The sequence below is a fragment of the Dama dama genome, chromosome 27, assembly GCF_033118175.1.
Source record: "Dama dama isolate Ldn47 chromosome 27, ASM3311817v1, whole genome shotgun sequence".
NCBI lineage: Eukaryota > Metazoa > Chordata > Mammalia > Artiodactyla > Cervidae > Dama > Dama dama.
In genome coordinates this window covers 49,996,568-50,019,821 of record NC_083707.1, presented here as the reverse complement: position 1 = coordinate 50,019,821, position 23,254 = coordinate 49,996,568, and the positions used below count along the sequence as shown (strand labels likewise).

General features: G+C 43.8%; 1 protein-coding gene across 15 annotated transcripts in view; it reads left to right on the top strand.

Moving 5' to 3' along the window:
• The window catches only part of MBD1 (methyl-CpG binding domain protein 1), a 56,095-nt gene extending 51,021 nt beyond the window's left edge, over positions 1 to 5,074 (top strand). For 4 of the 15 annotated variants that reach the window (XM_061130955.1, XM_061130954.1, XM_061130958.1 and 1 more), the window contains one exon: positions 1,882 to 5,058. In XM_061130955.1, coding sequence (XP_060986938.1) covers positions 1,882 to 2,110 — 229 coding nt within the window. In that variant the 3' untranslated portion in view covers positions 2,111 to 5,058. Of the gene's footprint in view, positions 1 to 1,881 lie in introns of all 15 variants that reach the window. The other 11 variants (XM_061130964.1, XM_061130965.1, XM_061130952.1 and 8 more) reach the window with 7 other exon arrangements.
• The last annotated feature ends 18,180 nt before the right edge of the window (positions 5,075 to 23,254 follow it).

Below are 23,254 nucleotides of genomic sequence, written 5' to 3'. Positions count from 1 at the left end.
CTGGCTTCCTGCTCCTTGTTCTGCTCTGGAGGTCACTCCTTCTCACTTTTGAAAAGCCTTTTGTTGGAGATGTGAGGGGAATTTAATAGCAGTTCTCTTCCCTACCCAACTTTTGAATCAACTGAAAAAAGAGTGAGCAGAAGGTATTATAATTACTACAATTACCTACTGGTGTATAACAAAACATTCCCAAATTTGTGGTTTAAAGCGAGTTTTGATTATGTCTCATGTTTCTGTTATTGATAAGGCTCAGCTCAGTGGTTCTTGCTTGGCATCTCTCATGTGGTTCAAGCCAGTTCTGGTTGGGGCTACATTCATCTGAAGGCTCAGCTAGAATGGACACTTAAGATACCTATCCTTAGAGCTGGTAGTGTGTGCTGACTGTGCTTGGAGATCTCATTTGGTATTAGCCAGAACACCTACACATGCCGACTCCATGCATCTTGGGCTTCTCACAGAGTGGTGTCTCGTTCTGAGAGGAAGAGTGCCAATAACAAGCATTCCAAGAGACAGAACGAGGAAGCTGCCAGGCCAGTTAAGGACTACGCTTAGGTTTAACACCACTTCTGTCGTATAGGGCCCATTGACCTTCAATGGAATGGAGAAATGCTCCACTTCTTGGCAGGGGGGTAGAGGTTCACATTGCAGAAGAGTGTATGGTAGGCGGGACAGCACTGTGGCCATCTGTGGAAAAGAGAATCTGCCGCAGAGGCATAAGCGTGCGATAATCTTTATTTCTGACAAAATTTGGTATTAATAATATGGTTTATAGATTATAAAATGATAAAACTGCTGTGGAAAGCAATATGAAATTTCCTCAAAAAATTAAAACTAGAACTACCATATGATCTAGCAATCTCACTTCCAGGTATCTATCCAAAATAAATGAAAGCAGGACCTTAAAGAGTTGTTTGCATACTCATGTTCATAGCACCACTATTCGTGATAGCCAAGAGGTGGAGATGACCCAGATGTCCTTTAAGAGAAGAACGGGTAAACAAAGTGTGGTAGGTACATGCAGTGGAATAGGATTCAGCCTTAAAAAGGGAGGAAATCCTCTCAGATGCTACAGCATGGATGAGCCTTGAGGACAGGCTAAGTGAAATCAGCTGGTCACAAAAAGACAAATGCTGTGTGATTTCACTTACTTTCGGTACTAGAGTAGTCAAATTCATAAAGATAACAAGTAGAATGGTGGTTACCGAGGGCCAGGGGAAACGGTCAAAGAAAGAGTTGTTTAATAGGTATAAAGTTTCAGATCTACAAGATGAAAAAGTCCTGGAGATCTGTTTCACAATAGTGTGAATATACTATACTGAGATGTTCACTTACAAATGGTTAAGGTGGTAAATTACATGTGTTTTACCACAAGGGAAAAAAAATCACTGTAACATTTTAAATGAAGCCTCCATATAGAGTAAGTCATCTGCTTAATACTAAACAGAATGAGGCGGACTTACCTATCCAGTCACCAGCAGTACCAGACCACTGGAAGCCCCCCTGCAAAGAGAATATGCCCCCTTTTGATAGCAGAAAAGAAACAGGCAGAGCAGCCTGTTCCATTTTACCAGTAAGTGTCACTTCTTGGAGGGGAGTAGGGGTGGAGGATGCAGAGAGGCCAAGGGCTCTCTCCACATAGCAGTAAATCTTTTGAACGGGGAAGAGACATTCCCTCACTAAAATCAATCATTTGTTCTAAGACTGTCATAATTATTGTGTAATAAACACATTATTGAATTTTTCATCCATTTCTTCCCCACTCACCCTGATTTTAGTGGTAACTTTATTTGACTTCGAAAATCACATTTTAATCGTAATGCCCTACATAAATCCAAATGCTTACTTTGATAATTATATGCTTTGATATTTCTATCATGTTAGACGCTGCAGTTTAGCCCAGGAGTACAGGAAGCACCTTCAGATGCAGATATGCTCCCAGCAGCAGGCTCGGGAAGCAGAAAGGGAAGAGGAGCGCCGAGAGTTTGAAGCGGGGATAGCAGCAGAAAAGAACTTCCAGGACAAGATCCAGGAGATCCTGTCCACCCACCGAATGGTGCCCCGAAACATCCACCCCATGAGAAGGGCATGTCCTACTAAGCTTCCGCCATAGTTGTATAAGCACCAACCTATTTCTCAGTCTTTTGCTATTTTAAAATACAGTATGTCTCTTTTAACTCATGGATAAATTGTTCTCTTATTCCCTGAGTTTCCATAATTATATGCCAGGAAATTTTCTTCTTTCAAATTAAACTACTCCTTTCATAGACTGACAAATCTGAATGATCCTCTTCCTGTGATGATGAATGATCCACACAGTTAACAGTCCTGACTTACCTCCATGCCTCCCTTTCTTGTTCATTTATTAATAGCTTCACTTTCTTTCATCCATCTGCCCATATGCCCATTTCCTCTTGCTTCCATTCTCTTCTCTCCTTCTGTGTATATGCCCTTGTGTAGTCCCCTTCCACCCTGAATCTTGGGCACTATATAAAAAATATGTGCATTTACTGGTTAAAAAAAAACAAGTTAGAAAGAAGTGAACATGGTCATATTTCTAACGCTCAGCATTGTCATTATTTTCACTTCTCTGAGTTCCCTCCCAGGCTTTGCTATATGGATACTCATTTTTGTTTTGTAAACACACTGCCATGTTGCTTTACCTACCATAGTTACAAATGAATGCATGATAGTCTACTGGGTTAGTGTATTATAATTTATTAAACAATAGACTTTGAGTTTGTTTCAAATTTGTCCCTATAGCAAATTATTCTGTAACAACATTCATTTGAATTATTTCCTTAGAATCAATCAATTCCTGGGTGTGGGGTTTCTGGGTCAAAGGGGATTAACATTTATATACTTTTACTTCCAAGTACCATATTTGCAAAAGCAGTTTTTAGAGTTGTAGACTCTTTTAGGGAAATGTTTTCAGGGTCAATTGATATTTTCCCTGACGGTTTAAAAATGTCTTTAAGTAAATTGTTTGCTGGAATTTCTGAGAGGTTTTTTTTCTTTTACCTTTCTACCCATTCATTCACTCTTACCTCAGCTCTGGGAGTCTACCTTCTCCTCTGGATCCTTTCAAGCCCCCTTGAAAGTTAATCTCTAATCCAAAAGTAGGAGTCTTGGCCAGGAAAAAAAGAGGACTGTCCTTTAAGTTTTGTTGAAAACCAGCTGACCATTATTATAAGGGTGTATTTCCAGACACTCTACTCTGTTCCATTAATTTATTTGTCTATCCTCATAGCAACACAACACGGTGATAATTATTGTAGCCTTAACTAAGGCTTGAAATTGGTAGTGTAGCGTCCAATATTTTTTCCCCCCCTAGTTTTTATCTATTGTAGATTCTTCAAATATCCATATAATTGTTAGGATCATTTTGTCAGTTTCTACAAAGATCTACTGAGATTTCTATAGAGATGGCATTTACTCTATAGATCAGTTTGGAGAGAACTCCCATCTGAACAATAATGAGCTTTCCAACCCATGAAGAAGGTCAATCTCATCGTTTTCTTAGGTCATTTTTAATTTTTTAAGCAATGTTTTATAGTTTTCAGTGTGCAGGCCTTGTGCTTCTTTTGTTAAACTTGTTCCTAAGTATTTCTCTTTGATGCTGTTGTGAACAGAATTGTTTTCTTAATTTCATTTTTGGATTATTCATTATTAACGTGTAGCAATCTAACTGATTTTTGTATATTGAGTTAGTATCCTGTGACTTTTCTAAATTTACTCATTAATTCTAATAGTTTGTTTTTTGTGTTTTTGTTTAAGATTCTATAGGATTTTCTACATTGAGGATCATGGCATTTGAAAATAAAGACTTCATTTTTTTCGAGTCTGAATACCTATTGTTTCTTTTTCTTGCCTTATTGCACCAGTTAGTGCAATATCAAGTATGATATTGAATAGAAGTGGAGAGACTAGACATTCTTGACTTGTTCCCAGTTTTAATGGAAAACACTCCACTCATTTCTTAACCATTAAGTATTATGTTATCTGTAGGTTTTTCTTAGATGCTCTTTACCAGGATGAAGTTATTCCCTTCTCTTCCTATTTTATTGAGAGTTTATATATAAAAGGGTATTGGATTTTAGCAAATGCCTTTTTCTGTGCCTGTTAAGTTGAACATGTGATTTTTGTTCTTTGTTCTATTAATATGGTATATTATATTAATTTATTTTCAGATATTAACTAACCTTGCATATCTGGGATAAATGCCACTTGTCATTTTTTTTTTAATAAGTTGCTGCATTTCCTTTGCTTTTTTTTTTCTTGCCACTATGGTTTGTTGTGTGTCTTTGATCTAGGTCTATTGTGATGTCTGGGTCTGGTATCAAGATATTATTGGCCATGTGAAATGAGTTGGAGAGTATTCCCTCTTATTTTCTGAATGAGTTTGTGAACAATTGCCACTATTTCTTCCTCAAATGTTGGATGGAATTCACCAGGGATGCCACCTAGGCTTTCTCTGCAGGATGATTTTTTATTCCTAATTAATAGTTTTACTCACTTAGGTCTAATCAGATGTTCTTTTCTTCTTGAGTCAGTTATGGTAACTTGTATTTTTCTACAAATTTGTCCTCTTCATCTAAGTTGTCTAATTTAAACATATATAAAAAGTGAAAGTGAAAGTCTCTCTGTCTTGTCTGACTCTTTGCAACCCCATGGACTATACAGTCCATGAAATTCTCCAGGCAAGGATACTGGAGTGAGTTGCCTTTTCCTTCTCCAGGGGATCTCCCAACCTAGGGATCAAACCCAGGTCTCCACATTGCAGACGGATTCTTTGCCATCTGAGCCACCAGGGAAGCCCTTAAATATATATAATTGTTAAACACATGTAAACCCATATAGTAGTTCATAAAATTGCCTTATAATTATTTTAACTTCTAAGGGGTCTATAGTAATGTACCACCTTTCATTTTTCTTGGGTTTTAGGGTATTTTGCCATTCTGTGATAAGAAAATAACTGGAAAACATGACCTCTCCATCCAATATCTTCTCCTGCCCCCAACCCAGACTGACTCTCTACCAAAGACCATGTTACTTGGATGATTAAAGCAATTTTTAAAAACAAAAAATAAAAGCCACTTATTGCTAAATTATGCTGTTTACCTTTTTCTTATTTTTATGAAAAAGAAACTAACCTTTCATCATATGGATGCAAACTTTTTTTTTTTTCCCTAGTTTTTCTGCCCTAGGGATGGCAGTAAAGAAAGATGTAAAGGATCTGAATTCCTGACACTTTATTATCTCGTAGGGCTGATTCCATCTCTTTGGTCTCCTTTAAACAATTTTTTTTCAGAGTTACCGTATAATTTTTTCCCAGATCAGTACAAGTATCACTTGATTATCCTGGTAGTATTTTCATTCAGATTTCATTGGGTTTATAAATTAGTTCAGGGATGTTGTCAACTTTACAATATTTATTTTTCCTATCCATAGATCATAGCATAGCACTATTCAGACTGTTCATTGCCCACCAATTCTCCATTTCCTCTTCTGTCTCAAATTAATAGGACCTCAGTTTTTGTGAATGTGTAAGTTTGGCTGGGCATGCTGCTGTGCACATAAATACTATTTTTTACACTCCATTGCAGATAGTATTTGTCCAGGTGCCTAATTCTGGCCAAAGAAATGTAAGTAAAAGTGTTACATGGGTCTTCAAGAAGAAGGAAGGGGAGGGAAATTTTGGAATGTCTCTAAGGAGCACTGCGAAGTCACTTCCCAAAAGAGTGAGAAAATAGGAAACATCATAAAAAAACCACAATTTCAAGATGCTGGGAACTGACCAAAGACATGTAATAAACTGAGAAGCATTAACTCAAGAAAATCTACTAAACCTTGGTAAGAATAGTGGGAAAACATGGCATTTTGTCCTGGAGCTGCTTTGAGATCCCCCTCAGCTGCATGGAGCAGTGGTTCTATCAGGGCAGGGCAGGTTGTAAGGACCGACCTGCAGCCTTGCTGCCAGAAGGGACTGACTTGATTTGGAAGCAAAATTTGGAAAAATCCATGCTTGGGGCATTGTCAAAACAATGGCAGTCTTGGTGGCAATAAATCAGGGAAGGCTGACATCATGGCTAGCCTGAAATTGTGGTACTGTTTGGGGCAAGCAAAAGACAGGCCAGCCAGAAGTTTCAGGAAGGTTTGGGGACCATGACAGTCATTATAAGCTTTGATAAACTCCCACATATTCCTGTTGATATGGGAGCTGCATAGACGTAAAATTTACACCCATGCTTATGAGAGACCTAGCAGGCCCCAGTAGTCTACTGATCCTTGGCCAAATGTGAGGCCGCAAACATACAAAAAGTCAAAGCTGTGGCAGGTTTGCTAACGACATAAAGTTTGAATTGTGTTCCCCACCCCTCACATCAATCCATCAACAAAAGGTGAAAGCCTTATTAGCTTACTTACTCACTGACCATAAACCTATGGTGATCCAGGGAAACTCCAGGGAAGCAATGCTTAAAAATAAAGAGGAGTTTAAAAAATGATCAGAGATACCAGTGTTATTTTGCCAGATGGTATAAGGGGTCAAATGAAGTCAAGTATGGATAAATGACTTGATTTACTTTAAAATGTTATACACATAGGGGCATTATTATCTAGTCCATCTAGTGCAGTATCCCTAATCTGTGGCCTAATCTCTCCTTGGGCTTCCCAGGTGGTTCAGTGGTAGAGAATCTGCCTGCCAATGCAGGAGACCTGGGTTCAGTCCCTGGGTTGGGAAGATCCCCTGGAGGAGGAAATGGCAACCTACTCCAGTATTCTTGCCTGGAAAATCCCATGGGCAGAGGAGCCTGGCGGGCTACAGTCCACGGGGTCACAAAAGAGTCGGACATGACTTAGCAACTTAGTGTTCTCAGTTTGAACTCTTCCAGTGACAGGGAAATTCTTTATATCAGACTGAAATCTATCCCCTCAAGAAAATATTTGCAAAACATACATTCAAAATGGACACATATCCAGAATATATAAATAACTGCTACAACTGATAAGAACAAGATAACCCAGTAAAAAAAAAAAACGGACAAAAGACTTATGCAGACACTTTGCAAAGGATAGAAAAATGGCCAATGAAGAGACGCTCACCTCTCATGTATCTTGCATTGCCAGGTGGATTCTTTACCACCAGTACCACCATTTGTCTCCACTCCAGACCTTTCATCATCAGCGTATTCTCTAGTGGTCACACTTCCTTTCTCTAGTTTTGCATTGAAACTGTATGTTCAGAATTAGACAAAAGGCTGTCCAGAAGAGGTCTGCAGAGCAGAATACAACAGGATGATCACCTCCTTCAACCTATGCATTCTACTTCATTTAATGCAGCCCACAGTTGAATGCTCACTCTCTAGTCACAACTGAAAAAACATAGACACAATTTTCTTGTCCTTGGCAGGCCCTGCCAGCCTGTTGTAAACAGTGAGAAGCCATGTTTAATACTTAAAGGACAAAGTATTTCACTAACTTTACTGCCTTCTATTTGCAAACCAGTGTGATAACTACTGATGACTAACTAGTTATTGATGAAAGCCTGACAAAGCCACTATCTGGCAACACTTTGTTAACAGTTCATTTGATTTACCTTATACATTTGACTGCAGCCACAAAATTAAAAGAGGCTTGCTCCTCAGCAGAAAAGCTATGATAAACCCAGACAGCATATTACAAAGCAGAGACATCACTTTGCCGACAAAGATCTGTACAGTTAAAGCTATGGTTTTTCCAGCAGTCATGTATGGATGTGAGAGTTGGACCATAAAGAAGGTTGAGCACCGAAGAAGTGATGCTTTTGAACTGTGGTGTTGGAGAAGACTCTTGAGAGTCCCTCGGACTGCAAGGAGATCAAACTAGTCAATCCTAAAGGAAATCAACCCTGAATATTCCCTGGAAGGACTGATACTGAAGCTGAAACTCCAATACTTTGGCCACCTGATGCAAAGAGCTGACTCATTGGAAAAGACCCTGATGCTGGGAAAGATTGAAGGCAGGGGGAGAAGGTAGCGGCAGAGGATGAGATGGTTGGATGGCATCACCATCTCAACCAACATGAGTTTGAGCAAACTCCAGGAGATAGTGAAGGATAGAAAGGCCTGGCGTGCTGCAGTTCATGGGGTCACAAATTGGGACATGATTTAGTGACTGACCAACAGCAACAACATATATTTTATAAACAGCACTTCATTTCCTGAGTCATTCTGACTATTCCCTTTTCCAGGCTGACCTCTACCTTTCAGTTCTAACTAAAAAGATTAAATAACCACAACTAAATTTCATATGAGGCTCACTGAGTACTAGCTACTATCCTACTGCTCTTTATGTGTGTTTATTCACTTAATCCTCATGACATCTCTTTGAGGGAAGTACTATTATCTGCATGCCCATTTTGCAGCTGAGGAAACTCTGTCATGGCAGGTTAAGAACTTGCCAAGATCACATGGTTAGTGTGGTGTGATAAACATGTGGTCTTTGTCCCTAGTTCCCAGTACAGAGCCCCTAAATCCTCGGGATTTCCTGAGTGATTCCTTTGGTTCTTCATAAACAGCCTCTTGATCACACTTGAATTTATGTTAGGATGCCGACCCCAGAAGCCTCAGGTTGGGGCTGGTCACCTGAAAGACAAGCGATTAGAGAGGACTGGAACTTTTAGACCCACCTTGAGAGGGGAGAGGCTCCAGAAAAAGAACAGGCTAGAGACTGAGCTGAATAACAGATGTTCGATGTTCAGAGAGCTCTGATTGGGGAACACAGGGAGGAGTTGGGAGGGGGGCACACTCAGAGTATGGAAATTCCACCTCCCCTAGACCGTGCCTGGTGAGTCTCCTCTGTTTGGGTCTTCCTGAGTTGTATCCTTATGATAAACCAGTAAGTGTAAGTAAGGAGGGTTCCTGAGTTCTGTGAGTGCGTGTGTATCCAGTTGCTCAGTCGTGTCTGCCTCTTTGCGACCCCAGGGATATAGCCCACCAGGCTCCTTTGTCCATGGGACATTCCAGGCAAGAATATTGGAGTGGGTTGTCGTTTCCTCTTCTAGGGAATCTTCCCCGACCCAGAGATCGAAACTGCATCTCCTGCGGCTCCTGCTTTGCAGGTGGATTCTTTACCACTGAGCCGCCTGGGAAGCCCGAGTTCTGTGAGTAGTTCTAGCAAATTATAAATTAAGGGTCATAGACTCTTAATTTATAGCCAGTGGGTCAGAAGTACAGGTGACACAAGACTTGAGGCTGGCCTCTGAAGCGGGGTGTGGTCTTGTGGGACTGAGTCTTTAATCTGTGCTAACTCTGGTAGTGTCAGAACTGAATTGAACGCTTGAACGTTGGTTTCTGGAGAATCACAGCTGGTTTTCAGTGTTGGAAAAAACCCAGTTAGTCAGTGAGCTTCCTTCTCTCCTCACAACAGGCAGGACAGGCAAAAATCAATGAATTATGGGCTTGTAGAGCTTAAAAATCCACCACAAATATTTTAATTAGTTTTCTTTACTTTGCAAATGAAGAATCAGAAGTCAGAGAAATCTCCTCTCTTGGTTCAGCACTTTTCCCATCATATAACATCATGATTTCTTATCAAAATCCAGTTTGCTATCAAAGCACACTTAATCACCAATATGCCCATTTAGGCTTGCTGTTCAGGCAGTATATATAACATGAGGTTATTTTCAGTCCATTTCCATCACTTTGGGGTCTCTATCCAAACCTTTATGTTCACTAACATAGCATTCTGGTGCAAATCCATCAAGTACGTTTATGCATACACATTCCATAAACTACACAAGAGCATGAATATTTTTCCTTCTATAAAGCAGACTTCTGATATTTTGATTATCTTACATAAACTGGGCAAACAACTTCTCAGAACGTAGATGAGAGCTGCATCTAATAAACAGAAGAATTTCCTATATGGAGAAGCCCCCATGGTAACTGAAAGGGTGTTTTATCACACCTAGTGCAGGTCACAGGAAAAAGACACAGTTGTGTTTTTGTCTCTTGTGAAGTTGTTGGCTGGATGAGGGCTCTGAGAGCCAAAACTGCCTTCAGATGTCCATGCTTTTCCATTAAGTTCTAAGATGTGTCTCTTGGATAGAGGCTGAGTGTTATTAGCTTATTGCTTCTAAGCATTGTGATGTGGGACTTTTATTTGAAATGACTGTAGATATGGTTCTGGGAAAACTGATATAGCAAGACAATTTCATGCTAGGTCTTTGCTCCATGTGCCATTAATCAGCTGGGTGACCTTGGCAGGACTTTCTGGGGAAATAATTCTCTTCTCTAAAAGCTGAGGTACTTCTTGAGCTAGAAGGGACCCGGGAAGGTGTCTAGTCCAAATCCTTCACTTCATAGATGGGAGAAAGTGTCTGGGGTTTGGTGGCCTCACAAGCCCATTAGGAGGTCTCAGCTACAATTAGGTTCTTTGGCGGGTGACCTGGGAAGCAGAATTGTGGGGTATGCTGAGCAGTGGGGGAGGAACCAGCAGAAGAATGTGTTACAGGGTGTTTACCTTGGTAGGCAGCTGGGTCTTAGCCCACTTGGGGACCTTCTGAAGACATGTGTAGACCTCACAGGTATATACTGCTCAGGTAGAGGCTGGGGCATTTACCATTCACACCCCTTTTGGTTGAGAGGTGCCCCTAGGGGCACTGACTTCCCCAATTATAGATGGGAGGCTAAAGAGGCCATGAGAAAACCCTGGGATAATGAAGCAGAGTGAGGCAGGGCCTGCCCCTGAGGTGGTCCCTGGGGCCCTGGACAGAACCATGGCTGGAATCTGGGGGACGGAGGGAAACAAGGCCAGGGAAATGACAACTTACAATTTGACCTGCGGCACACAGCTAAAACTGGGCTTCCCTGGTGGCTCAGCTGGTAAATAATCCACCTGCAGTGCAGGAGACCTGGGTTCAATCCCTGGGTTGGGAAGATCCCCTGGAGAAAGGAAAGGCTACCCACGCCAGTATTCCGACCTGGAATTCCATCGGGGTCACAAAGAGTCAGACACGACTGAGTGACTTTCACTCACACAGCTAAAACGATGCTTTCTTTCTTTTTTTTGCTTATTTCCCAGGCGTGTGTATGCTTTCTCTCCAGTTACGCACTGTTGCTTAAAGCAGGTACCAAGTGTTAGACAGCTGTGATGATCCCAAGCTCTCAGCAAAAGGTCTGCCAAGAGCAAGTCCTCTGAAAACGTTTCCTTGTTTGTTCTGCGGGAAAAGAGGAAGGCTAAGTGGCTGGAGTAAAAGGCCCCTCTCAGGTGGCAGGTCTCTCTGCATCCCTGCAGGGCTTCAGTGGGTTTGCAGCTGATAAAGGACCATGAGGCACACACAACTTCAGCTGGGCATTGCTTGGACAGGGTTGCCAGGGAGGTTACCACTCACAGCATAAGTAGGACTCACAGAAGCTTGCAGACATGAAGAGCCAGCGTCTGGAAGGGCAGGAGTACAAGGGAACTCCCAGCCAGGAGAAGGGACCGAGCAGGGGCTTACAGATCTAGGTGACGCTGCTCAGTAGCATGGTGGGGAGTCTCTGGGTACACGAACTCCCAGGAGGCCCTAGCATTCGGGGCCCTGTTACTGTGAGGCCATGTCCTCGCTACAGGTAATAGCTATTGGGTAATGTTTCATGGGGTTTGTAAAGCAGGACATCTCAAAGCAGCTAAACATTTGTGTGTCTGGGCTATTTTTAATGTTTCTGGGGCTGTGCCTCACAGCATGTGGGATCTTAGTTCCCCCAACCAGGGATCAAATCCACGGCCCCTGCACAGGAAGCAAGGAATCTTAACCTGAGGGAAGCCCCTGGGTTATTTTAAAAAATAAACTGGGTACATAAAAGTTTGCTTGGCATTGGTAGGCTTTTGAACTAACAGGTCTCCTCCAGCAGTGAAGAAATAAATTAACCTACGGGCCAATATGCAGCAGCCTCTTTTATGTTTTACGTAACATTCTCCGAGCACCAGGAATCCAGCCATGCAGAACTGAGAGCTACTGTTCCCCCAAATAGACTCTCTCCTCCCTCCACAAACACAGGCACTTCTCCCCACTGCTATGCCTGGACTCAGAGAGTTGATTCAGGATGTCACGCCCTCCCTGCCAACGCCCCACGGAATTCAAGCCTTTCCTTCACCGTGAGCACAACGCAAGATTGCTCCCTGCCTCCCTGCTCACTCCCCGCTCTCTGGTTTTCTTTTCCACCACAGAGCACGGTTTAGCTGTGATAGGCCTGTGTCCACTACTAGACTATGAGCTGTTTGAGGGAAAGAGCCAACTCTGGACTGAGTTGTGTCTCCCTGAAATTCATATGTTGAAGACTTAACTCCCGATGTGACTGTATACGGAGACAGGGCCTTTAGGGAGGGAATTAGGTTTAATGAGGTCAGAAGGGTGGGGCCCTCACCATATAGGGCTGGTGCCCTTATAAGTAGAGGAAGACACAGGGTTTGCCCTCTCTTGTGCACAAAGATACAGCCATCAGAGGATACAGTAAGACAGTGGTCATCTTCAAGCCAGGAAAGGAGTCCTCATCAGAAACCAACCTGTCGGCACCTTGATCTTAGACTTCCAGCCTCCAGATCTGTGAGGAAATGAATGTCTGTCGTTTAAGCCACCCAGCCTGTGGTATTTTGTTACGGTAGCCTGAGAAAACTTACCTTATTCCCCTGAAAAATCTCTCATAGCACCTAGAACAATGTCTGGCATGAGGAAGTTCTGTTGTTGTTCAGTCGCCCAGGCATGTCCAACTCTTTGCGACCCCATGTTTCATGAGGTTCTCACAGCAAGTATACTGAAATGGTTTGCTGTTCCCTCCTCCAGTGGATCATGTTTTGTCAGAACTCTCACTAAGACCTGTCCATCTTGGGTGGCCCTACACGGCATGGCTCATAGCTTCACTGAGTTATGCAAGCCCCTTTGACATGACAAGGCAGTGATCTGTGAGGGAGAACATGGAAACCCCTTCACAAATGTTTGTTGAGCTGAACTGTAATTCCCAAATGAATGAGGCACGCATGGTGCTGGCGGTGTCCTGGGTCTGGAATCTCTGACAAAGGCTGGCAGCCAACCCTACTTCTTGCACACTATAGGACACAGACCAGCCTGCCAGCCTCATCTACACCTGAAAAGTCCACAAAGATCAGAAACTAGAAAGTCTGATGCTAAGCCTCATTTAGAAGCAACATCGGACCTTGAACAAGGGTGAAAATATTTAAGGATATCTCATTGGGTTTTTCGATACAACTGTGAATGACTTTGATTACTGAGCACTATCCTAACTCTGGCTAAATGCATTATAAAAGCTATGGCTTAGGTATCTACTACATTTCTAAAGTGCAAAAACTTCAAATTTCAAAACATGTCTGGCCCTAAGAGTTTCATATTAAGGATTGTGGACCTGCGCTCTCCAAAGGGGTTAATACCAAGACCTCTGCTGTCAACTTGAGGAAAACCATGGGAAGCACTGCTTATCTGGTGTGCAAGTAAATTGCAATGGCTATTTGAACAGAATGACAAATAACTTAAACCTAAACTGGAGGAATGCGTGACTGGAATTAAAACATTGGTTGATATGTATGTTACAGATGTCCGTGTTGTTTTTGAGCAGTTTATTCCATTGGCCTATAAAATGTGCTGAGCACAGGTTTTAGAGATATAATGAAAAAGCACAATATTACCTAGGAAAATAGCAGCTGTGCAGTTTAAATTCCAATTGGCTTTTTATAAATTGTGCTTAACAACTGGGGGAATCAATAAAAATGCAATTATAAGAACACTCATGATTATTTATTGAGACTATCAGTGTTGCTACTACAAATAATATGAATAAAATTGATTTGCTGAATTTACAAAGTCAAGCATGTTTTTAGCAGAAAACCTCAATATCTTTAGTATCTAGACAGTAGAGTTTAAAATATCAGATTGACCCAGTTTCTTCCCTTGAGGAATTTATAGTCTAGTTGAAGGTCAAGACCTAGAGACAAGATATAATTGTGAACATTAAAGCAACATATAATCCAGTGCTGTGTTAAGTATAATCAAGTATGTGGAGCAGATTTACTGCTAAGCCTTCTTTAACGCTCCAGAATTCCAATGTAGCTTGGGCTGAAGGGAGGCCCCTGGTTGGGAGAGCCTTAGAGAGAGGGTATTGAAGCTGTGTTTGAACAGCTGGGCACTGTGTCTGCTTACATTTTATGTTTAAATGCAGGAGATTGGAGGACCTTTCCGTGAGTCGGAGGAGGGCGGTACAAGTCAAGTCATGCTTCGGAGCCACACCACTGCTGCTCTGGATTTTTAGCAAAAGGAAAGGGGAACCATGGCTGGGGCAATCAAGAAGGCTTCCAGGAGAAGGTGGCCCTTGAGCTGGACTTCTAGGTTGTGTGGACTACAGATGGCCTCAAGGAGGAAGAGCACCTTTGGAGGGGAATCTGCTGGGGGCAGGTCATAGAGAGACGTGGACTCGACTCAATCGGAGAATGTATCTTGGGGGCAGGAAGTCAAAACTTTCTGAGGCCGACCAAAAAGTCTCATTTTCCAAATGAGAAAAAGGAAAATCTGCTAAACCTCACCAGGTTCCAAGAGAAATTAGTCGCCTGTAGAATTTTAGTAGCTACACACCCGTCTTGGGCACGCATCATGACACCTCACCTCCTTCTCCACTAGGGGTGCAGTGTCGATGATATGTGTTCACACATGTAGTTAACACTGCGTGACGGAGTCATTGGGACTGTTGCCTCCAGAAAGAAGGGGGTGCGTTATTACATGATAGGCAGCCGGTGCCTGTGGGGTCTTAGCAGCTTTGAGAGCTGGGGCCTGGGGTTCGGCTGACTTCCAAGACCAGTTGTGAGATCAGAGCTGAGGGCGGCAGGGGCAGCCCAGCCTAGACTCTTAAAGAATTAAATGAGATGCTGAAGGAAAGGGTTAGTGCTCAGCAGATGGCAAGTGCCGTAGTTCAGTGTTGGGAACATTACAGACCCAACACGTATCCTGTCCTTGCAGTGAAGTGATGTAAGCGCTTCCCAGCAGTGCTCTGTTTCTATTCCTAGTCAAGGTAGTTCTGTTCTGCAAGGACAGCCTGGCTTTCTTGAGACTCTAGCATCTTTCTCTGCCTCTCTGCTCAGTTGCTCAGTTGAGTCTGAGTCTTTGCAACCCCGTGAACAGTAGCCTGTTCCTCTGTCCATGGGATTCTCAAGGCAAGAACACTGGAGTGGGTTGCCATGCCGTCCTCCAGGGGATCATCCCGACTCAGGGATCGAACTCGTGTATCTTGCATCCCCTGCACTGGTAGGAGGATTCTTTACCCAGTGAGCCGCCTGGGAAGCCCAGCATCTTTCTAATACATCATTATTACTTAACAACCATTTGTACATGTTTGCTGCTTTACAAGCAGGTCGTTTTACTTGTCTTCACTGTAGCCACAGCACTTGGCAGGGATTTTTTTTTCTTTTTTTGTAAATGAGGTTTAACATTCATGCAATAAAGTGTATGAAGTGCATGGTGTGGGGAACCTTTACATGTTTGCTCCTGTGTAACAGCAGATCAGGATATGGAATGTTTCTAGAGTCCTGAAGGTTCTCATGCCCCTTCATTCAAGGCGCCCTCAGAAAACTACTATTCCGACTTCTATCCCCATCCATTAGTTTTGCCTGATCTTGAACTTCACAGAAATGGAATCGTATAGAATGTAGTCTCCTATGTATCCTGTATTTCTTTCACTTGACATAATGTGTATGTGATTCTTCCATGTTCTGCACGCATACCCACAGTTCATTTTTCATTCTTGTTGGGCACTGTTTCATTGTCTGAATGTACCATAATTCATTTATTCATTCTCTGTGGAGGAGGATTATTAAACAACATTTACAAATGAGGAAAGTCAGGGCCAGAGTGACTTAGTCCCTTAGACGTCTCAGGTAGTGCAGCTGGGAAGGTGAGCATTAGAACTGGAATTTTCTGGTCCCAAATCCAGGGCTCTTTCTTTTTCTTATTTATTTTTTTGGACTTTTTATTTTGTATTGGAGCCTGGCTGATTAACAATGTTGTGATAGTTTCAGGTGATCAGCAAAGGGACTCAGCCACACACGTATGTGTGTTCATTCTCCGCCAAAACCCTCTCCTGTTCAGGTTGCCACATAACATTGAGCAGAGTTCCTTGCTGTTATCCATTTTAAATAGAGCAGTGTGTACGTGACCATCCCAAACTCCCTAACTATCCCTTCCCCCCAGAAACTATAAGTTTGTTTTCTAAGTCTGTGAGTCTTTTCTGTTTTGTAAGTTCATTTGTATCATTTCTTTTTATATTCCGCACATCAGGGATATCACATAATATTTCTCGTTCTCTGTCTGACTTATTTCACTTAGTATGACAGTCTCTAGGTCCATTTATGTTGCTGCGAATGACATTATTTCATTCCTTGTAATGGCTGAGAAATATTCCATTGTGTATATGTAGCACATCTTCTTTGTGCATTCCTCTGTCGATGGACATTTAGATTGCTTCCACATCTCAGCTGTTTTGAACAGTGCTGCAATGAACATTGGGAAGCGTGTATCCTTTCAGATCACGTTTTTCTCTGGATATATGCAGGGCTCTTCCTAATGGACCACTTTGGAGCAGTGCTTTCTGGAACTTTTCTTTTTAGGTTGCAAAATTTTGGCTTAGTTCAACCAAAAGATAAAAGCAAACCCTAAAAACCCCATTTTGTTGGGAAACCTCATGTGAAAGTGTAGGAGGTACTCAGAATGAACGTGGTGCGCTTTGAATAAACGCTTCATGGTTCTTATTCACACGGAAGAAGTCCTGGAGTGTTGGATCCAGTCTTTCAACTCTCTGCATTTATAGCTACTGTGTGAGTGAGACGGGGGAAGTACCACTATTTCCCGACAGAGTACGCTGTTCATGGATGGCTGGTCCAGTGTATGTGTGTGAGATCGTAGCATGCTGCTAATCGTGGTGAAATTCCAAAGCCCTGCTCTGGTGTGCACATGGCCACACGCTTCTCCCTGCACTGCAAACCCAGGCACATTGCCCCACCCCGGCAGGTCCTGGGCTTCCAGGACCTTTCTCCCAGGCCCCAGCTGGCGCCGCTCTAGCCCTGCAGTTAGGGCTAGCTGTCGTCTTGCTCCAGCCCTGGGAAGCAGCCAGGGTTGGCACCTGACTTGGGGAGAGAAACTGGAAGAAGCTCAGAGGGGTTTGTGGAAGACTAGGGGGTGGGGAGGAGAGCTGGGTAAGGACTTAGAGCAATTACACAGAATAACAAGCCACTTCTTTGTAAATTCTGCAAATCACTTCCCAAGTCTGGGGCCAAGAAGCAGAGAAATTTCTGTGCAGCAAACAGGCTATGGAGTGAATGTGCTTTATGTAAAATGGGTACTAAATTCAGGGGTCTGCACTGTCAGGAAGAGGGGAGGCTTTCCCATTTATTAGCAGAGAAATTACACTTCTTGTAAGAGGTGCCACCCAAGTTACAATAGTGAAAAATAACAAAAATCAAGTTTTCTCTTTGACAGTTGCCATTTCTACTCTCAGACCCTTCCTCTAATGACATCACCTTTCCTCCCAGCCCATCACTGGCAGGCTGGGTCCCTTCTCCATAACCTCCACCCCTTGGATACATCTCTTATGACTTTTCCATATGAGGACACGTAGTTACCCACCTTCCCCTCATTCACAGCTAGTTCTGGCTCTCTTTTCTGACCCTGAACTCATGTGATCTTCAACCTATATACACAATGTCCTCTCCTCACCAGAAAATGTTCTGGAAAACTAATCTCTGAGATGGCTAAACCAGTATCTCCGTGGACAAACCTTAGGGCTTCGTGCCACCAGGAGTCTCTTATAGAGGACATTCAGGTGGTTTCCAGTCTTGTGTTATTTCCAATCATGCCACCACGAATGAACTTATGAGCATATTAGCAAAGTAAATCCCTAAAGTGGAACCTCTGGGTTAAAGGGGATGTGCCTGCTTGATGCTTTCTGATCATTATTGCCAAGCAGCCAGTGATATTCCCACCCACAGCACTAAGTAACTTTAGAAGGGGAGGGGCTGACTGATGATTGGAGGGTATTATGAAAGAGGAGAATGAACTCGGTCTTGTCATGCTTCTTCAACTTTTTTGTGTTTATTTCAAGCCTTACTTTAAATACCAGAATATTTGTTGACACATCTGAAATGATCAAAAGGCAAAAGTAGACAAGTGGGAGGTGGTTAAAACATGGTCACTGTTGCAGCCCCACAACGTGTCGTGGGGTCTGCAAAAGCATCCAGGCCAGCCCACAATGCCCACCCCACTCTCCTGTGGGGTAGAGTGCTTGACTGCACAGTCCGCGCGCTCAGCCTGCAGTGTATGAGCAGACATGTTCGCTCATTCCTTACCTTTCATCCACAGCAGATGGCGTCCTGCTCATGTAAGTGTCTTTTCAAACACTAATCACTTTTACATTGTAATCAGAATTTGGTGGCCCAGTGGTGACGGTTCACAGCGCTGCTTTGGTGTGCCATGGGACACTGAGAACACTGACCCAAAGGCCAAGTAGATCCTCCAGGGGGGAGCAGGGAGGCCGTGAAGTTACCAGAAAAGGGTCACAGGGATCCTGACAGGTGGGTAACTCCCAGCATTGGGAATCTGGAAGCAAGATCTCGGCAGGTCCAGGCATCCATGGGAAACCACTGCAAATATTGGGACAAAGTGCTGAGACCTGGGCTTAAGGATGGGGTCATAGATCAAGGCAAGACTGTGGCGGGGAGAGGCCGAGTCTTGTCCTTGGAAAACCAGGATATGACTTGATAGAGAATCAGGTAAAGCTGAGGGCGCTAGGACAAAACAAGGATTTGATTCCTACAACCAGATTGTGGCCAGGCTTGGTTGTAAGGAAGCACTCCCCTTGTTGGAACTAGGGTGCAGTTTGAGAGAAGATGAGCATTTGTGGCTGAGTTGGACAATTCACTGACTTTGGGCTTCAAAGTGGTGGCAGCTCCAGGGCCAAGCTTGCCTGTGGGTGGTCCGTGAGAGGAGTGGGGGGCCAAGAGCTGGACAGATACTTCATCAGCCGATTGTGGAATAAGCTCTAAGACTAGCTTGGGCAGGAATGGCAGAATGCTTGCGTCAAAAGACAATTTAGTGTGTGAGAGAATTTTACAGCCTAATTTATGGAGTAACACACATTGAAAGAGAAAGTAGAACATAAACTTTCATCTAGAGCATAAAAACGAAACCCTAAATTATATGCCTCCCCACACTCCAAAGCTGCGGAGGCTGGGGATGCAAATGTTGTGGGAGGGGCCAGAGGTGGACGCAACAGATGCCCCCCCCCCCCCCAGAGGAGGCCCCTCCCACGTGCGGGCGCAGGACCACAGGCAGCGTCATCGCGGCTCTATGCGTGCTGTCACCCGCCTGGGTGGTCCTGGGGGGCGGGGTGCGGAAAGTCTCACGTGTCACCTGTTGGTCTCAGGGATAGCAAACGCCTGGCTCTGTAACTGCTTGTGGAGTGAACGGTCAAGACAGGAAGGAAGACTGTCTCCAGCCTTGTATCTTTGTCTCCATGGGGCAGAACAGCCACAGGACAAGGACGTGCTGAGATGTCAGCTTTCATGAGTCAAGGTGTGTTCCTTTAAAAAAAAAAAAAGATACATTGACGTCCTAATCACCCCAGTACCACGAAATGTGACTTTATTTGGAAATACAGTGGGTTCATTGCATGTGTAATTAGCTAAGATGGGTCACGCCAGGGTAGGTGGGCCTGTGATCCAGGGTGACTGGTGACCTTATGAAAAGAGGAGAGGACACACAGGACATAGGCACACACAGGGAGGAGGCCGTGTGACGATGAGGGCAGAGGCTGGAGCGATGCGCCTACAAGCCCAGGGCCCCAGGTATTTCCTGCAAACCACCAGAGGCTGGAGGAGGCCGGACGGTCCTCTCCTGCAGGCTTCAGACAGGTGTGGCCCTGCCAACACCCTGACTGGGGTTTCTAGCCTCCAGGACTGTGAGGCAGCACATTTCCATGGCTTTAAGCCTTTCAGTTTGTGGTTCTTTGTCACGTCAGCCATCTCTAGGGAACTAACACATCAACCTAACTACCTCTTCAGGCTGGAAAGAACCAGGCTTAAGTGAGGCTGCCCCTAAGAAGAAGAGAATAAAATAGCCTAGCATTCTCACAAGGGGAGAGAGATAATAAACAGATAAATATGGAAAAAATAGATTATGCCAGGCTGTAATAATGGCATAGAGAAAGATAAATGGTGGCAGGATATGAAATGACAAGGCGACGTGTAAGTTTAAATGAAGTAGACAGAAGACCTCACCGGAAAAGGCCTGAGGGGGTGAGGGGGTGAAAACCATGGAGGCGGAAAAGGCACCCAAGAGAGGCCGGCTGGGGGGTGTGCCAGGAACAGTAAGCAAGGCGCAGGGAGGGATCCTGACCCAGGGATCGAACTGCCATCTCTGATGTCTCCTGCACTGGCAGGCGGGTTCGTCACCCCTGCACCACGTGGGAAGCCCAAGGAAATCTCTAGCTCTCTCCTTTGTACCAGTTTAATAGGATCTGTTTACAGAGCACAGACAAGATGCGGTCTGACAAGGAAACATCAAACTTTGAGTCGGGGAGGGAGGGAGCAGAAGCGTGACCATTGCAAGGACCCTGCTGGTGCCCTGAGTGAGACAGGAAGTCCTCAGAGGTTGTGTGTGGGCAGATCTAGGGGCAGAAGGAGAGATTTTGCTATTAGGAAGGGTGCAGAGGCCAGAAGGAGAAGGAAGGGGCTCAGGGCCTTAAAGAATGGCAGTATCAATGAGCAAGAGGAGAAGGCAACGCCAAGACTCAGAATCAAAGGCATTGGAATGCAAACATTCCCTGCTGATGACTTGCTCATGCTTTTTACTTTAGAGGTGTTCATATTTCAACAATAGGTGCCTGGAAACACAAATCAACACTGGAAAAAGAAAAGGATGAATCATTTTCGTGGGACACACCACAGGCCAAAGTATCTCTTAATAAGCTCAGAGGAGGTAGGGAAGAGGTGTTTCCTGCAAGGCTGGAGAGTTTAGACGCAGCTAATTTGAATGACGCAAAGTTTGAATATGCAAGGTGCTCTCTGCACTCTGAGAAGAGTGCGACTTGTCTGAGCTCGTGTTAAACTGGTACAACTGGAGATAGCTAGAGGCTTCCTTGGGCTTCCCAGGTGGCGCAACGGTAGAGAACCTGCCTGCTAATGCAGGAGACATAAGACAGATGCAGGTTCAATCCCCGGATTGGGAAGATCCCCTGGAGAAGGGAATGGCCACCAACTCCAGTATTCTTGCCTGGAGAATCCCATGGACAGGGAGCCTGGTGGGCTACAGTCCACAGGGTTGCGGAGAGTCGGACTTGATTGAGGCGAATGAGAATGTGCACACTCATGCAGAGGCTTCCTTAGCATCTGATGGAAGCCTCTGCACTTGTCTCTGTGGGTTCTTTGAGCCACTGGACCCCCCAAGCCACAGAGGGCAGCTTGGCAGTCACAGGATAGGGACCCTCACCTGGGTACATGCTCTGCGTGCCCATCCTGACAAAAAGGCTTCGGCCCCCAGGCAGAGGCGCAAAGCAACTATTCATTGAGCATCTACTCTTCTGAAGTCTGAGAGTTCAACGGTGGACGAGATGAACACAGTGTCTGTTTTAAGAAGCTTATATTGGTTGGGAGGAAGAGATAGACAGGAAGTAATAAGAATATGAATATGGCAATTTCAGAGTATGAATTGATAAAAAGAAAGACGAGGGTGCGACTGTAGGCAGGGTGATAAGGGAGGCCTTTCTGATTTGGTGCTATTTGAGGTTCTAAAAATGAGAAGCAGTAATATTTAAAATAGACAGCCAACAAGGACCTCCTGTACAGCACAGGGAATTCTGCTCAATATTCTGTAATAACCTAAATGGGAAAAGAATTTGAAAAAGGATACATGAGTATGTATAAGTGAATCACTTAGCTGCACTTCTGAAACTAACAGCATTGTTAATCAACTATACGCCAATATAAAATTTAAAAATTTAATGCATTTATTTTAATTTTGGCTGCGCTGGGTCTTTGCTGCACTGCATGGGCTTTCTCTAGCTGTGGCCCGGGGTGGGGGGGCCTTGGTAGTTGCGGCTTGCAGGCCCAGCTGCCTTGTGGCATGTGGGATCTTAGTTCCCCAACCAGGAATTGAGCCTGTGTTCCCCACACTGGAAGGCAATGTTCCTAACCACTGGACCACCAGGGAAGTCCCTAAAACAAAAACATTTTAAAAAGTGAAAATTAAAAAAAAGAAAAAATAGTAGATTTCCTATGCTACTGTAACAGCTGGCCCAGTATATCCTAGTCTTATGAGTGATATAGTTCTATAATGTGATGAAAGAGTGTTAAAATCAATGGAATATGAATGAAAAAAAAAATGAGAAGCAACACCATTGGTGATTGTGGGGCCAGCACCAGGATGTGGTGAATGAGGGACTATTTTTGGTGTAAAGCTTAAGGGGTGCCAAAAAACTCAGTAATCATGATGTTATCCATAAAGAACAAAATTCATGCAAAAAATTCATGAGGAAGGAAATGTTAAATTTTGAAATAAAGATCTGACAGTGCTGGGCTGGGCCAAATTAGAGTCTGAGGCCAAAGGAAAAATGCATGTTCCTTTTCACATGTTTTAATGTATTTCTTTAATAGTTAATTTTTTTCAGAGGTAGATTTTGAAATTATTAATGACTGAGTTTACTTCACTAAAGCCAGATTAAGAAAAACAGTAAATTATGTTTTGGGGATTGTTATAATAAAGAGTTGCCATGAAGGTCCCCTAGAGGAGGGCATGGCAACCCACTCCAGTATTCTTGCCTCTGTCCATGGGAAAATCCCCATGGACAGAGGAACGGGTTACAGTCCAGGGGGTCACAAAAAGGCGGACACGACTGAGTGACTAAGCACAGCACAGCACATAGGAAAGGGTTAAGTCAGCACCTTGGGGTGTTTAAACCTACACATTCCAAAAAAGGACTGGTCCTTGGTGAGCTCCTGGGAGACAACCTGTAACAGTCATATGGACAGTAGTTGCTAATTACCCTAGACCTGGTTATTGATTGAGATGTGAATAGCAGAAGGACTTGCAGGCTGTGTATGGGATGTGGCCTTTTCTGATATGCCAACTGACCACCCTGCAATGTAAATTCTTGATGGCAAATTATCTGGCTACTCCTTGAATTAAAAGGCAAAATAAGTACATATTCTGAGTCTCTACTAAGTCTCTAACCAAAGCCTTTTGGCCTTC